Raw genomic sequence first — 17,505 nt, 5'->3', positions numbered from 1 at the left:
AATAAGATAGCATTAACACTTTGAGCGTAGTTACAGTTAACAGTGAATATAAATGCTAAAACTGAATATATTGCATAGTGTAACCCCCCTCCACCATTAACAAATGGTTCAGCCCATCGCGCAGACCGTTTTTTTTTTTCTTCTTTTTTTCCAGTAGTAAGCTATGGAAGCCCGTTTCCGCCACTAAAAAAAAAAAAAAAAAGATCCATAACTCGAAATTTCGAGTTATCTTTCTCGAAATTTCGACTTATTTTCTCGAAATTTCGACTTATTTTCTCAAAATTCGGACTTATTAACTCGAAATTTCGAGTTATTAACTCGAAATTTTGAGAAAATAACTCGAAATTTCGAGTTAGCGCTGCCAATAAGAAATCTACGTGGCTGATGTCATTTCCTTGTTACCCGGAAGTATATGGCGCAAAGGGGTGCGCACTCAAAACTGGATCGTGTCGTGAGCTGCTGTATTAACAACAAATGGCGCCAGGTTCTTCAGTTTTGAATGCCTTCCTACAAATGATAACTGGATAAAAGGTATATAAAAACAGTGTGACAGCGATTGTTACATACAAAGTTGAATAGAATGCAACGTCAGGGTTAACCAAAGGTACCTATAAGGTTTCTGTTACACGCTAATGACACCTGTTACGTCTGATGAAACAGACGTTTTGCTAAAAGCATGCGTAATAAGTATACAGCACTGTATAAAACAAAATCACAAATCACCCAAAACAGGGAATATGACTGACAACTATATAAATAAGGAACAAAACCAATAAAACTGTAACCAGACAACTGAGAAAATGTGGGATTGACTGTATTGTGATGCTGATTGTAGTTACAGTGCAAATGGACACTTAAAAATGCAGTTCCCACTTCTCCACCATAGTCAGAGCTCATAATGTAGGTAGGCACAGATACTTTGACGATAATATGGTGGCTTTATTTTAATTTTGTAATTTTAATTTACATCCTTCCTTACAGCATGGGAGACTTGACTGAATTCTTGAAACAAAGAGAAGTCTCTGAGGAAATTATACAGACCTTGGAGAATGAGAAGGTACTTAATTCCAACAAGATACTGGTTGAAATGCAACTTTTCCTCATTGTTCTTAAGTTAAAAATAGAATTGTATTTTCAAGGCTGGTTGTTTCAATAAATTAAATTATTTTTCCATCTTTAGATTGATGCCAATGTCATAAGTCTAATGACAGATGAGGAGCTGAAGACTTATTTGCCATCATACGGTGATCGTCTAGCAGTATTTGGATTTTGCAGACGGAGGGGCAGCAGCCGCAAGTCAGCGCTTTTTGAACGGCTGAAATCCAAACTGTCCAAAAGAAAATTATCTGAAGAGGATGGCAGTAGCACACGGCAAGAAGAACATTCCCAAACAACCCATAAAAGAAATGCTCTGAAGAGAAATAGAAAAATAGAAATAGGATGGATGCATTATGATGAAGACACTGAGGTTTTCAAGCAGGTTAGAGCTAGACGAGGAGGAGGAACAAGAAAAATAGACATCTGCAAGGATGCCAAGAAAAGGGACATATTACAGGTTGCAACAGGCCTGTTCTTTCCAGATGGAGGAAACATTCAGGGGCCCTTAACAGATTTTGACTGTGATCTGAAGGATTATCAAGAGATGATAGTCGATGATGCATTGACAGTAGGAGAACTTTATCATGTCACAAAACTTAATATCCTCAGGTTCTACCTCACCACAAAGAAAAAACAAAATGACAGCCTTCAGAGCTCCAACCCAGGTTTGCATCCATCTTCAGAAATTGAAGCGAGTCCTCAAAACCAAACCTCTTCTTTTACTGTCACTACAGTCCAAACATCTGCTCCATTTGAAACAATCAGCCATGATGTGACATACATTGAAGACACTCCAAACGATAACCTTCCACAATCTTCCACGCAGTCTCTAAGCGCTAACACTTCTCACAGCAGTGACATTATTTTTGTTGGCCCCTTTTCTGACAGTGAGCCAATAAATTTGGATGACACCCTGATTTTTTCTCCACAACCTGGTCCATCCAGTGAGAGAGTGAGGAGAGTAGTGGTGGTCCACAGAGGGCAGGTAATGTCAGAGCTCATTTCACATTTTAGTGATAAGGACCTTGAAGATGTCGACATCAAAATCCAGGTCTTACTGCCTGATGGAACACCTGAAATGGCCCATGACGATGGGGGAGTTGTGAGAGACTGTCTTTCAGAATTCTGGAAAGAATTCTATGACCAGTGCACCACTGGAAACGTTTACAAAGTGCCCTTCTTAAGGCATGATCTTGGGCAACCGGAGTGGGAGAGTGTGGGCAGAATCATTGCATTTGGATGGGTTAGAGAGAAATATCTGCCTGTGAAAATTGCACCTGCCATTCTGGAACAAGCTGCCTTTGGATATGTAAAGAGTGATATTGTGGAGAATTTCCTTAAGTTCATGCCTGACTCTGAGCGTACAGTGTTAGAGGCGTGGCGATCAGACTTTAGCACCGTGGACCAAGAAGAACTTATAGACATACTTGATAACCACAGCTGCAGAAAGATACCAACAGCCTGCAATGCCACTGAAGTCCTATTGGAGCTTGCACACAAAACACTTGTCCAAGAGCCTGCCTATGTTATTGAACAGTGGGCAAGAACACTCAGCACTGCATGGGAAAGCCTTTGTGATCTATCTTCAGTTTATGAAACCCTCCAACCAACTGTGAGAAAAGTTCTCAAGTGTCTCACTTTCCCTGAAACAATGACGGCTCACCAGAAGCTGATTCAGAAATATCTAACTACATATGTGAAGAATGCTGAGAAGGAACATTTGTGTTTGTTCCTCAGGTTTTGCACAGGTTCAGATTTACATCTGGGAAAGAACATCATCATTGGGTTTAACGAACTGAAAGGTTTCCAGAGACGACCTGTGGCACACACATGTGGGTGTGTACTGGAGCTGTCGATAAATTATGACAGCTATCCTGACTTCAGATCGGAGATGAACAGTGTGTTGGAATCAAATGTGTGGGTTATGGACATTATCTAAAGGTTTGATTCACGGACAATGGCTTAAAAGCCATTGTTGTTTTACAACAGATTATATTTGAGTTGTGAACTAAGACTAAAGTGTTCCCATGTGAATGTCACAGCAAAGGTTTCAGGTGTTTAAAAACTGAGTTCCAAGAAAAAGTATTTGGTGAAATACCACTGTAATGCAATTTGAGGTACTTCTTTGTGTTTCTGTGTTTTCCTATTACAACTGAGGCAATATTTTTCTAAACACTTGTGAAATGCATTTCTGCAGAGGTCTCAGAGTGGCAGTCTGGAGACCATTTATAAGCATTCCCATTTCCTCAGTCAGCATGTGTGCATGTGAACAATGAAAGCAGTTTTTCCACCTTTTATTCATTTTTTCTATTATTTGAATCCAAAATCAACTTTAAAAAATGCATTAGGTTAATTTTAATTTGTCAAATTTTATTAATGTAATGTCAAAAGATGACATGTATTGTAGTGGTTCACCAGAAAATTAGAGATTGAGACCCCTGCAATATGTAGTGTATAGTACATGTAGGAGATATATGCAATATCTCCTACATGTTTTATCATCGTGCACACATTTTACAGTTTACAAGTCAGGTTTTACTTTATCATTGTATTTTATTACAGTTATGTTTGTACAGTTCTGTTTAGCCATCTGGGTTATGGTGACTTTTGCTAAATTGAATGGCCATAAGGCACACCTATATGCTTTTATTTTGGATTTCTGTGAAATCAGCAATTGCTTAGCTGAAGGTTGATTTTTGGTTGGCTTTTCCTGATTTTTGTAATGGAAAAAAACCCCTGTGTATCATAGCCCCCTTTTTCAAAACTACATAGCCGATGGGGTAGTTATTTAAAAGATATTTTCCTATATTTCTGTTTTCATGTTTGAGCCTAATGTATTTGCTTCATAGTGGTTTTAGACCACACGTTCTTATTCTTTAATTGTAGGATATTGTTATCAGATCTTGCCATATTATCCTCACTCTTTTTATTGTCCCATTCTTTTTGTATTTTTAATAATAATTGAACTTTTGCAAAACATATTGCATATTTTTGTTGAGTGTATTATCGTACTTTTTCCAAGTCTTGTGCTTGCAATTAGCTTTTTATAAGAATACTTTAAGGTTTTTTGTGTTACTGTAAATACAGTACAGTTATTTTGTTTTAAGACAAGATGATGGCAAAAGATCTGTGTTTTATAATAAAGTGTTCAATGAGACAAATTACATCTTTAATTTTGGTAATTTCTGGGTTTTTATTATTCTGAGGCGCAATCCGAAAAAAAAAAAAGGTCCATAAATCTCACTCAGTTAGGTTATCCATATGCTAAAAAATATATAATTATACTGCCCATAATCAGGAAAACAGTCAGTATATATAAAAAGTCTCAGCAGTGAAAAAAATGACAGTGAAAATTTTTTTTACTGCTACATAACCAGATATTTCAAAACATCAATAATTACTCAAATAAAAAGAAAGATGAAAAAGCATATTTACAAAAAGTTGAAATCATAATTCCAAGGTGACATGCGCTGCATATCCTCCAAATAGCAGGTCTAACAGACATTATGTTTACATATGTTTTAATAATAAGGCTTTTAAAACAAAAAATTGGTTTGTTAATTGAAATAAACCATCCAAAAAAAAAACAACCCTCCAAAAATTAAATACAATTTTTATAGCCTTTTTCAATTGGCCCTGTTCGTGAAATACATTTTCAGGCCCTCAAAACCCATGTATGTGTGCCCCAAAAACGACAACCATCCAAAAATTAATAACTCATAAAAGTTTACAATTTAAATATGAAAATACAGAATTAAAAATGCATAACGATGTCTAACCTTTAAGGCAAAAGCTCCAACTCAGTAAGCATCAACTGCCTTAGCTTTACATACAGATCCACTGTATGAAACACATCATCTGAGAAGTCCAGGTTATGTTCTGACATGAGTTCTACACAGAGATGAAAGACATCCTCTTCACATGGAAAGTCTTTGAACACGCATTCTTCAAGGCAGGCTTCAACTTTGTCCATATTGACATGTTTGAGACAGTCCCTCGCGCCATAAATGTCTGGGAGGGCATACATAAAAGATGGTCGGCCATGAGGACTTCGGGAGTTGTGGACTGGGCGCATTCTGTGGTCATTCCAGGCCAAAGCAACTTCATTTAATTCTTCCTAGATGAAAACAAAATGAACAAAAGAAACATTTTCAGGCATACAATATGAAAATGTTAATGTACAAAAGCACAACTAACTTCTACATTGATTTTCTTAGCTTACACACCATTAATTTAGCTTTGAGCTACATTAATGATATATATCCGTATATATACACACACATACCTATACACACACACACACACACACACACACACATCATGAACAGACAGATACTTATTTACTTAGTTTTGACCCACCAAAAATGCTAACCGAGTACAGAGAGAGGCCTAAACACATAAATAATCAATGTGTTATAATGTATAATTGTGTTCCTTGATATATATGTGGAATTTTTTTTTTAACAAAACAGTTTAAAAAAAAAAAAAAAAAAAAAGCACTACTTTTCACGTGTACTTTAATATATCTGATGTTTCTATAATATACAAAGGCCGTGTGAGTTGTTACAAATTAAACAGTTACAATACATGTCGTTTACACAATCACCTATGTAAACTCACCTGTATAATGTGAAGAAAACAGAACTGGACCAATGATTTGTCCAAGAAAGAGTCTGAGAAGTGGCCATCCTCTCTTAGTTTGTCAAATAGTTCAATCCAGTACTGGATACACTGGCTTCGTAAGATTAGCCACCATCTTTCAATGCGTTGATTTCCTGTACTTGCTCCAAATATGACGTGCTCTCTTTCTGGTTCATTGTCTGTAAAGTGCAAAAATCGTTGCATGTGAGCCACATGGACGTTTTCTGTTCCTAGATCTAATCTCACTCGATCAGGGCAACCACCTTGTTGAATCACGGCATCCATGAAGTAGCCAGCAATTACTCTCGGGTCATTATTTGTCTTGTAAGCGTCTAGCCATATTATACTCCTTGAAAATCCGTCAATGCATCCACTGATTGCAATCCCAAATGGCTTCAGTTTATCGTAGCCGTCGATATGCCACACATAGTTGGGGCCTCTGCTATGATACACTCGCCTCCGCAGTCGTCTACGTGACCTCAAATCCACACCTTCTCCATCGAATAAACGGAGCAGAAGACGAACGGTTTCTCTGTCAGTAACAATGCCATTCATCCAACACTTCTGGTGCATCCAACGATACCCATGACACTGTCCTGAGGTTGCCAATTGTGCTTGTATAAAAGCTGCCACCTCTCCCACCTCTGTTTTGTTCTTTCTGCGCCAAAGTCGGTTGTTGTGTAAAATCCTTTCAAGTGTACGGAGGCTGATAGTAATGCCATGTGATTCAGCTAATAACGCAAGAATCTCCTCATTTGTGAAGCCACGCTTAAAATACTCAGCAATTTGTGAATTCATGATCCGTATCTATAATTAGCATTTCTGTAGCATTTGTAGCTGAGGGCTTCAGCTTCCGGGTAACACGGAAATGACGTCATTCACATAGATTACTGATTGGCAGAGCTAACTCGAAATTATGAGAAAATAACTCAAAATTTCGAGTTATTTTTCTCATAATTTCGAGTTAGCAACTCGAAATTTCGACTTAATAACTCGAAATTTCGACTTAATAAGTCGAAATTTCGAGTTGCTAAGTTGAAATTTCGAGAAAATAAGTCGAAATTTCGAGAAAGATAACTCGAAATTTCGAGTTAAGTATCCTTTTTTTTTTTTTTTAGTGGCGGAAACGGGCTTCCATAGTAAGCAATGCTTATGATTGTGCCAGAGCACATTCTGAACAACACCATGGGGATTTCAGAGTTCGCACAGGTGGTTGGATGTTACACTCTGGAAATGGAATGAAGGTGAGTGTTATTAACCCTCTGTGGTCCACGGACACGCTGCACCTCCAAATCACATGACTGATGTAAGCTGACGCAGCAACAAGCTGCAGCCACGTTGACTCGGTTTTTCAGCTCATAGTGAAAGTTCGGACTTCAAAGTATACACCGGTTTTTAAATTTTAATTACAGGCCAGTAATTAAAGTTATGGAGTTATGAAGTTATGTTAAATATATATAAGCCATGCTTTTTTTCTAAACACGGTTTTGTGTGTGTGTGTGTGTGTGTGTGTGTGTGTGTGTGTGTTTATTTAAAGCGTTTTCTAAAGACGGCTCGAAAACAGTAAAGAAAAGAAAAAAAGGCACTTCTTTCCTATCGGTGGAAAAATGTACCATGTCGACCAAATTTTTTTTTAAGTCATGTAGGATTTGGTTGTTTCGGAAGAGGGAGGGGAGAGTTTTGGGAGTGACAGTAAAGGAGAGAGCCAGAGTGAGCGAGTGAGAGAGAGACAGTTTTTAGATGTGGGAGATTTGTGACGTTTAGTGTGAAGTTAGTATAGTTAGTCTGTCGTGTAGTCGTTGTTTTGTTTTGTGTGTCAGTGAGGGGACTAACGAATGTCCCCTGAGGGAATGTCACAAAAGCACACATTTTTAGATAAATAGTTGTATATTTTTACAAAATGTGTGCATAAGTTTTCAAAATGTACAATTTATATTTGCATTTCAAGTTATAAAAATAATAACTGACTCAACATGTCTGGGTTTTTTTTTTTTTTTTACAGTAGAAAAATACTACCAGGATTTTAAATTTCCTGTGTGATTTCAGATCAGTAATACTAAGTATTTCAATGAAAAAACAACTAAATTTGGTGTGATAAGTCGTGAGGTTGTGCTGCAAAGAATGAAACCAAATAAGGCAAGGGGAAAAAATAAAATGAAAACAATTTGAGGGTGAAATACAAATGTAAAATCAAGTCGCCTCAACAATGGCCAGTTATATTTTGGACCTCAGTGGGTTAATCCAACAAATCATGAAAAATTAAGTGTAAATTTTTGTTCGTGACAGTGCAGATTTCTGACATTTTGTGTAATTTAAGTATGTAACAATTTGATTTTTTTTCTAACAAAAAACAGTGAAACTGAAGTTGAACTTGTGTTTGTAAATGAACCGCCCCATGTTGTGTAGCTTTCTGGATTTTATACTTATTGGTCTACATATTTATTTATCATACAGGCTACACAGTACATAAAATCAAAACTCACATTTTTTATGTAACTAAAGTGTTTAATTATGTGGGCTACAGAAAATAATTGAATTAGACTATATTTTTAGAAAAAACGTGTATACTTACTGCATTTGAATCATTTTAACTATAAGTAAACACCTACATATGTGTTTGGGGAAAAAAAGGCTTTGATTTTGCCACCCTAAGAAAATTTCTCTAGATCCACCCCTGCTGAGGATTCTTTTAAAATAAAAAAAATTACACGAGGGTTTGAGCTGTTACTAAGAAGGCATCAATGCTAAAACAAAAGACGTCAGTTTAGACTTGAATTAAAAGAATAGATGTTCATACAGGAGGAGATTGATATCCAAGTGTCAGGAACTGGAGTGAGAAGTGTCATTCAAAGAGAGCCACACAGTACAGAACAAGCCTGGCAGATGTAGGATGCAAAAAAAATTTAAAGACCCTGGAAAGAAAACAAGTGAGAGACATCTAAAGACTTCAGAGTAACTGCCCAGACACTCGTGAAGGAGTTAGCTAATGAAAACAATCACTCAGACTCTGCACAGGAATTAACTGTGAGGTCGCAGACCAAGAAAAACTCCACTTTTGCAGAAGAGACTAAAGTGTGCTAAGGACAACCTGGAGACAGATTATTCATGCTAGAAGTGAGTACGTTACTCAGATGAGCTCAAACTGGAGCTCTTTGGTCACAGAGACGCAGCTTATGTTGTTTTTAAAGAGAAAAGCGAGAGAAGTACAACCCGAAGTAGAGCGTCCCAACATTGAACCACGCTGGTGGGAATACTGTGAACGTTACTGGCTGACCTCCACAAAGCCCTCACTCCCACTGAAAATGTGTGAGGTGAACTGAAGACCAAGGTCCGTACCAGAAGGCCATTGAATCTGAAGGAACTGGAGAGATTCACGGGACATGTGCGATGTGTTTCTGTGTGTAAAGAAAATAATGTGAGCATTTAAAATAAAACTGGGGTGTTTGAAAAATCCTTGAACCGCTCTGGATCAGCTCTCCACTTCTTTGCCTTCTCGAGTCTCTGAGTCGTTGCTGGTTTTTCTCTGCCAGTTTTGTTTTTCCCATCATTTATTCAGCAATGGTCTTCTGAACCCTCTATCCACCCTGACCTTCTCCCTTTTGCTGAAGGTCCGTCTAACTATTCTTCAAAGTTTGGCTGGAGATTATATACGTTGTCAAAAGAACTGGGGGTCATTTTAAGCTTTATTCTTTAATGAAATATTAAATGTTTCATTCTTTGTCTTCTCACTGAGTGTTTTCTTATTTTTAGGAAATATCTGCTGGTTCCCCATGTGCTCACATGCTGTCCTTCCTGTTCCTGCACTCTTATAGTGCAGTCTGGTCTGCCCGTACACGTCTTACACGTGGGGTGTAACAACCTGAGTTACCGTTTAAATGAAGCGCAGCTCATAGGACGGTCCGGAGTGATGTCATACTGACATTTTTCAGGCTGTGAATGTGACGTGTAAGAAGCAGGGAAGGAAAGCAAGCTGTGGTGACTTTCTCTGGGCACGTTGGAAGTGGTAAGAAGACTTAAATATTTAATGTAATGATTCATTTCAGTGGAGCATTAAAGAAAAATGTAAGGAACTGTAACATAATCTGGATTCTCTGAGACTCAGCATGTCAGGACTCGTCTCACAGAGCCCGACACAGATGATTGTCTTCTTTTCTTTAGAAGAAAACACCCAAACTTTTGCTCATTTACCTGATTTATACAGCAATTTTTCCTACATTTAGTGGAAATTTCAATCAAATTAGTCCATGCATGGATGTAAATGTTCACTCGTGTGGAGTGAACAAAAACACACACAGCAGCACAGTGACTGACCCCTAAAACGAGAAAAGGACTAAAAACACTGAGTTTGCATCCGGTGATCTGGTGTCACTGCTGCGTTTGTTAAGAATCCAGAAGGCTATCAACACTGCAAAAGCTAAACTTAGGACATAATCAAAGCAAACTGAATCATTTTAGGTCTTAACTGCACTTTAATATTGCTCTAATATTTATTTAAAGTATGCGAGCAGACAAATTCACAAGAAGAAGCTTTTATCACAGCAGCGTAATGCTCATATTCATACAAGAATAACACAAACATCCCATCTATTTCTGCTTTTTGGTTTATCAGGAAGCCACAATGACGTCTACTAAAGAAGCTCTTTGGCGCACTCTTGAGCATCTGACAGCTGAACAGTTCAAGAACTTTAAGTGGTTCCTGAAGGAGGGGGATATGGAAAACGGTTTTCCAGCCATCCCAGAGGCCCGACTGGAAGGAGCGGACAGGTTGGATACGATCGATCTGATGGTGCAAAAATACCGCTGTCCAGGAGCTGTGCAAAAAACCATGAAGATCTTAAGGAAGATAAACAGAAATGATCTGGTTCAGGATTTGTCAAACCAGTCAAATGAAGGTAAAAATATGAAGAGCTGAAAAATAAAGGTTCACATTAGTTGCATGAATGATTGCATTTAATACAGCTCGAGAAAAATCCTCAATAAAAAAAGTTGTTTACAGCTTTTCCTGTTTTGGCTTGTTTTAGACCACAAGATCTCTGCAGCGCTCCCACGTGATGATGAGACAAGGAGGGCCAAACTGAGGGAGATGAAAGCCCAAATTGATCTGAGGATCAAGGAGAAGCAGATGAAGATCTGTGAAGTCAGACGCACAGCAGAGCTCAGCAGGAAGTCTGCAGAGCGACAGACCTCAGACAGCAGGAGGGCGTTTGAAGCGCTGGTGGCCTCTGTCCAGAGCAGTCTGGATAAAATCATTGGAGAGATCGATGAAAAGCAGAAAATGACACAGAAACAGGCTGAAGGATTAATCCAGCAGCTAGAGCAGGAAATCTCTGAGCTGACCAAGAGGAGCGCAGAGGTGGAGCAGCTTACCAAAGACCAACGTGACTTCCTGCCAAGCTTCTCGTTCACAAATGAGATGCTGACAGAAGCCAGGTTCCCCCAGCCATCTTACAAAGAAACTGTGACTCAGCTGAAGGAAAAACTCAGCAAAGACATGGAGATGTTTCTCGCTGTGACTGAGCTGAACAGGCTCCGGCAGTTTGCAGTGGATGTGACACTGGATCCAGACACAGCACATCCCAACCTCATCCTGTCTGAGGATGGGAAACAAGTTCGCTGTGGTGACATAACACAAACTCTCCCAAACAACCCAGAAAGATTTGACCGTGCTATTAATGTTGTGGGAAATCAGAGCTTCTCTTCAGAAAGCTTTTACTATGAAGTTCAGGTTAAGGAGAAAACCTCCTGGGATTTAGGTGTCGTTAAAGAGTCAATAAATAGGAAGGGATCAATGTATGTGAGCCCCAAGAACGGCTTCTGGATAATATGTTTAAGGGCAGGAGAGTACAAAGCCTCACGTGTCCATCTCAGTGTGGACTCTCAGCCAAAGAAAGTGGGAGTGTTTGTGGATTATGAGAATCATTCGGTCTCTTTTTATAATGCTGAATCCGCACAACTCATTCATTGCTACACTGACTGCTCCTTCAAAGAGAAACTCCGCCCTTTCTTCAGCCCCGGGACTCTTCATGGTGGCCAAAACTCCACTCCGCTCATCATCTGTCCTGTCTACGGCAACTGTCAGATCTGATCAATCATCCTTACAACTGCGTGAGACTCGTCATAGAGTCGTCAGCTTCTCCACCTTTATTTATTTATCACCCCTAAGTGGACATCTGAAAACAAAAGGTCCAGATGACTGTGACAGACTTATCACACCAAACCCTCAGCCAACATTTGAGTGGTTCACTGTTAACCCGATGGGAGTGTTCAGGGGTTAATATAGTTTGTAGTATTCAGAGGGTCCAGTGTGGCCCTCTGAATAGCACAAAAATGTAATCAACCCTTCACCGACCCCATGTCACACAGCAGCATCAGGATTGGGTCTCCAGTCGTTAAACAGATGGTGTCATATGGGGCTGTTTGAATTGTTTATTTTATCATCAGTTTTACAGCCTTCAAACTTAGATTTGTGTGTTGTTAGTTGTGATCTTGTGGAAGGTGTCACAGAAGGGCCACAGTTTTACGCTCAGTACAGTGTTCCCTGACAGATTTATTCTCGGCATTCAGTTACATGGTTGAACAGGTAACTTTGGCCTGAGCTTATTTAAGACCATGCCGGTGACCACTGCACATGAGGTTCGGTGTCATATTTTACTCTAAAAGTTCAGGGTTTGGTCTAAACTCTAGAGAAGAAAAACCTTCCCGCACAATCAGAGAGAGACTGGTTTTCAGCCTTCAGGGTCTTATTTAACACACAGACAGTCATTTTTCAAACATCTCCTCCCTCCAGCAGATCATGTTTTACTTGCATGTCGAGTGGGGGGGATCCAAACTGCGACGGCAACCATTCTAACTTTGCATGCAGCTAGCAGGAGAAAAACTCATTTAAATGCAGGTGTGGTTTTTCTACATTTAGACTCTGTGGTCTCACAAAGGCGCGTCTTTCACCATCCGCGATCTCATACTTTCTAATGCCCTCTTTTTGCAAAATGGAGCAGACATGGTTTCAATTTTCCCACTGATAGTATCAAAGAATATAGACAGTGTAGTGCCTTTAAAATGGCACTACACTAGTTTAAATACATTATTACAGGAAATATCATGACTGTCCAGTTCATCCATAACATTTTTCTTCAGTGTCACCTTCTTGTTCCTCATGCTTATTCTGATGGTGTTTCATAGAGACATTTTTCCTAGTCCACTGTGCAATGCCACCACTCACTTAGTGCTTACTTTCATTTTTCTTTCTGTGTTTGAGCAGGGATGTCAGACTCCTTTTGTCATAAGCTACTTTGATGTTAAGTGAATCAGACCAGTGAAACTGACCTTTCTGTCAGTGTAACTACACAGTTACACCAACACATCTTAATATAAGGCAAAGAAGTGCCGTTTTAACTGTACACCTCAGTTTTTCTGCATGATAAAGAAATATTGCTGTTGGGTCATTCCATCTTCTGCTCGACAGGAGCAACAGAAAAAAATCCTAAAATCTGAACGACCGTGGTCTAAAAAAAGACACACATATTTAACAAAATCATTCTGAAATCACATGAAAGTGGGTTGATGGATGACAAAAAGGTTTCTGAAGTTTCTCTGTGGTCATTATATACGGTAAAACTTTGGATGATAATATTTTTTTGTTCAAATCAGAGATGGTCAAACATAAAATTTTAAAAAGTTTGCTGATTTAAGATGGAATAAATAAATTTGTAAATTTACAGAAGATCTGGCAGCTCATTGTCCAGACTCTCCTATAATTTCAAAAGTGAAGATTTTGTTAAAATTCTGATTTTTAATTTTTTAAATACAGATTTTTCTCTGATAAATGCTAAAAAAAATCAACAACAGCAGTGTTCTGTCATTTCATTTGGAGTACAAATGGCAGTGGGTGAGGTCTTTATCAGTAGGAAAAGCTGTGACCAGTAAAAGTTTAATCTGGCCCCCGGGCCTTATTTTTGACACACCTGGTGTAAATGATTTGTTTTCAAACATTTTTTTTTCTTCTTCTTCAAGAAAGCCATCTTTACTGTTTACTAGAAAAGATCCACACTGAATTTTACTTTAATAAAGATGGATAATGTCATCAGTCTTTTTTTATGTCCCACATTAGCAGCACCCCCACCCCCCCCCCCCCACCCCCCCCAAAAAAAAAAAATTTGCTGCAGTTTCCCTTCGTATTTGAGTCCCTTTGTATTTCATTTTCATTTCAGTGACTGCGTTGATATGTTACCTGTATGCAAACTTCCTAAAGTAATAAAGACACGATGGGCAGCTGATTACAAAATAACTTAATCACCAGGACACATAAAACTGTACAGTAATAACAAAAACTACCTGCTTTGAGCTGGAGCAATAGATGATTCAATCAACAGGAACCAGCTGTGCTAACGAGCCTCTGTGCTGCACTTCCTGATGTAATGTTTCAGTAAACTGAGTAGCACTAAAATCAGAAAACACCAACCAGAGGATACAGCGTGGTTTCATCATTAGATGCCGGAGCAGTACTGTTGGGTCTTGTGTATTGCAGTTAACCGCCATGACTTACTGACACGTTTTCATGAAAACACCCTGCAGTCCTTGACGTCGGCCATTACTGGCCCACCAGCCCTGTGTGAGCTGAAGTGAAGCTCATTAGAAAGTTTAACACAATTATCTGAGACTTTATCTCCAAACTGACATTCAAGTCTCTGGTTTGTGTTTCAAACTGCAGACTTCAATCCTTTTAGTCATTCAGCAGGGCTGCGTTTGCATTTTTGATTAAATCTGTTCTTACGTCTTCAGCTCATCACGTGTCATTTCCTTCAGAGTGTTTGAAAGAAATAGTGCTGTGCTGTGGAAAACTGAGTCCACAGTCAATGATTCAGTAGCTGTAGCAGTAACTACCTGCAGAAACTGTTTCCCTTTGTGACTCGTCTCCCATCACTGTGAAGGAATTTTGGACCTCTTGTTCACAGCATTGCTCGAGGGTCCTGCAGCATTTCAGTCATTCTGTTGGAGATCAGCTGCTTTGCTTGGGGTTGTTCACCTGCTGCATGACCCAGTTTGAGTCAAGCTTCAACTGTTGAGCAGATGACTCACATTTTTGGTATTCAGTGCTGTGCAAAAGTCTTGAGCCACCCCTCATCTCTTGATAATTTGTGTCCGAGGAGCCAGACTTTCTACTGATTCCTTAAAGTGGTTTCGAGCAGTAGTTCTTCAGCTTTTTGAAGGTCTTTCAAAGCTTCTTTTGTCAGACATTAGCTGCCTTTCCAGTCCTTACACTGGACCATTTTAGAAGAATTATTTATTTTTGTTTGTTTAAGCCGCTTCACTCTGACCTGAGGTTCGCTGAATTATATATGAACTGGACTGAAAATCAGTGGCAGTAGGTCTGATGGAGTCATGAAAACATATTTGAAATTTTTGACTCACATTATTGTCAGTATGTATGGAGGAGGCCAGGAGGGAGGTCCAACAGTGAGTGTCTGCAGCCATGTGTTAAACATGGCGGAGGCTCTGCCATGACTTCTGGTACATCTTTCGCCACCTTACAATGAAGCGATTGCAGCCATTCCCCAACTGTGTGAATGGTACTCATAGCCATTGATCAGTAGTCTTTGATTAATGGACTTGTGCTACATCCATATGGACAGAATCAACCTTTTGGAATTTTCTTGTAAACTTTAACTAATGTGAAAATTAAATTACAAACTATTTCTTTCAAACACTCTGAAGGAAATGACACGTGATGAGCTGAAGACGTTCTAGTAGTTCTGAAGCAGGACGACACCGATGAAAATTTCTCAAAAAGAGCTGAGATGATTTTAAAGCTGATTTTAAATCTAAAGTTTTTATTCGAGCCTATAAAAGCTGAAGGTTTTTCACATTTCTGCTTGTCAAGAAGGAATCACGCAGCCCTTAGATAGAAGACAACACCAAACTTTTTAAGCTTATTAATAAACACACACAATGATTTAGTGCAGATGTTACGTTCCCCTAAAAGGGTCCAGGCGATGAAGGGGAAGTAACAAAAAGTGTCCAGGTTAGAAAAAGGAGACAGAGGCAAACTGGTTAAAGAGTTTTATTAAAGTTTCTATCAAATACTAACTAAAAGAGACGGTCAAGCCGCTATCACCATTTAAAGAAACAAAACAAAACTCAGGCGTTGGTCAATAAACTGAAGAGTAAGTCAAAAAAAAAGAGTTTAGTCACCAAACACTGGCAGGACTAAACAATCACCAAACGCAGCTCACTAGCAGTAAACAGCAAAAACACAGCTCACCAGCTGCAACCACTAACATGGCACTCTGGCCCAGAGCTCACCTTTCCCTGGGCTTAAATACCTTTAATTACTGATGTGAGTCAGCTGTGTAAAAGAGAAAGGTGGCACCTCAGGCAGAAGAGATTGTAGGACACGCCCACACAGGCACCTTCAGGAGGAGGCCTTGCTAGGGCTGTAACACAGACACAAAATAATCCTACAGATACTTTTGAGTCACTCAAAGGTCACTTTAAAAATCTACTCAGTCCCAGAAAACACACAGAGTTCACTTGTCCTGATTCAAGTATTTACAAAAGGTTGAAAAAGTAGAGGTTGTAAACATAAATGAACAAACACTGAATGTTTTTAATGACTTCATGTTGCATTAAAACAACAGCTGAACGTTAAGACTGACCATGTGTGTGCTCTGCTCTGTGTTAGGTCTGAAAACTCTGCAGACTTCAGTGATGGGACAGAAATCAGGTCTAACAAACTGCAGCACTCTTCATGGCTGTTTCCCTTCACTACTACTCACAGCGCTTCAGTTGTTCCACATTTTGCCGTATTTCACCTCAATATTTTCCAGACAATACTCCAAAATGACAACACGGAAAAAAGTCTGCGTGAGCGTCCTTTTTATTAAAAATAAAACATAAAAAATACGGTTTAAATACAACAAAATGTAGAAAAACTGAAGCTCTGTAAACACTTTCTGGATGAGTTGTATCTATATCTCATCATCTTGAACAAACACATCACCTGTGAGAGAAAACAGCCATGAAGAGTGCTGCAGTTCGCTGGACCTGCACAGAGTCTGTGTGGATGTGACAAATCATTCTTCTAAACTTTCCCCTGCATAAAGAGCTACTCTCTAAATTACACGTGATAGCTCAGAAACATTTTTACTTTTTAGCCTCTTCCAGCTTTGTTTCTCTCTGAAAAACAAGCTGCAGACTGCAGCACGAGCATCGAGTGATGCAGGGAGATTTTTGTTTATTTGGCGGGTAAACCTTGTCTCTGAAACTGTATTTTGAGCAGCCAGTGAAACAGAGCTCGGCTTTAGTACATTATTTTCTCTCGTGTACACAAACGGGCTCTGGAGCAGCGTTTGTTTATAAGTGAAGTCTCACAGCTCCTCCATCTCTCTCTGTCCACAAAGAGTTTTTACAACTTCTGCTTCGATGTTTTAAGTTCACGTCTGCCAACAAAAACGAAGCGGTCTCCATTTAACACCATCGAGTGTTGCTCACCAAAAAATAATTTAATGATGCATATGAGTCACTTCCTGTCCTGTATTCATTGTTTAAGCCCAGCTTGTTGTTTAACACCAGGCTAGTTATCATTAACCAAAACGAGATGCAAAAAAATATTTTAATTAAATAAAAACTTGAGTTTTGCGAAAATAAAAGCATTTACATTAAAAATGAGAAAATAGAAAACTGTAAGTTTCACACTCTGAACTTGTTAAATTGACACAGCCAGTTTTCTATTCTTACACATCTACATGGATTGTGTGACAGTTTAAAAAC

General features: G+C 38.9%; 3 protein-coding genes across 3 annotated transcripts; 2 read left to right on the top strand and 1 right to left on the bottom strand.

Moving 5' to 3' along the window:
• Positions 1-501: 501 nt before the first annotated feature.
• On the top strand, positions 502-3,325 carry LOC146614953 (uncharacterized). Its single transcript, XM_085375753.1, has 3 exons — positions 502-531; positions 982-1,057; positions 1,181-3,325. Exons 2-3 carry the CDS (start codon positions 983-985, stop codon positions 3,035-3,037), a joined length of 1,932 nt encoding a protein of 643 aa, XP_085231879.1. The 5' UTR covers positions 502-531; position 982; the 3' UTR covers positions 3,038-3,325.
• A 1,241-nt stretch (positions 3,326-4,566) lies between these two features.
• On the bottom strand, positions 4,567-6,626 carry LOC146614952 (uncharacterized). Its single transcript, XM_085375738.1, has 2 exons — positions 5,719-6,626; positions 4,567-5,215 (listed from the first exon to the last, which is right to left on the bottom strand). The coding sequence occupies exons 1-2, from the start codon at positions 6,535-6,537 to the stop codon at positions 4,880-4,882; spliced, it is 1,155 nt and encodes a 384-aa protein (XP_085231864.1). The 5' UTR covers positions 6,538-6,626; the 3' UTR covers positions 4,567-4,879.
• Positions 6,627-6,956: 330 nt separating this feature from the next.
• On the top strand, positions 6,957-11,955 carry LOC146614951 (putative E3 ubiquitin-protein ligase TRIML1). Its single transcript, XM_085375735.1, has 3 exons — positions 6,957-6,983; positions 10,349-10,631; positions 10,761-11,955. Exons 1-3 carry the CDS (start codon positions 6,957-6,959, stop codon positions 11,822-11,824), a joined length of 1,374 nt encoding a protein of 457 aa, XP_085231861.1. The 3' UTR covers positions 11,825-11,955.
• Positions 11,956-17,505: the final 5,550 nt, after the last annotated feature.

Source organism: Diplotaxodon limnothrissa, linkage group LG17, assembly GCF_057381915.1.
Source record: "Diplotaxodon limnothrissa isolate DT_005_m linkage group LG17, D_limnothrissa_male_GT1.1, whole genome shotgun sequence".
NCBI lineage: Eukaryota > Metazoa > Chordata > Actinopteri > Cichliformes > Cichlidae > Diplotaxodon > Diplotaxodon limnothrissa.
Note: the sequence above shows the minus strand (reverse complement) of the source record. Positions and strands in the feature narration are given on the sequence as shown.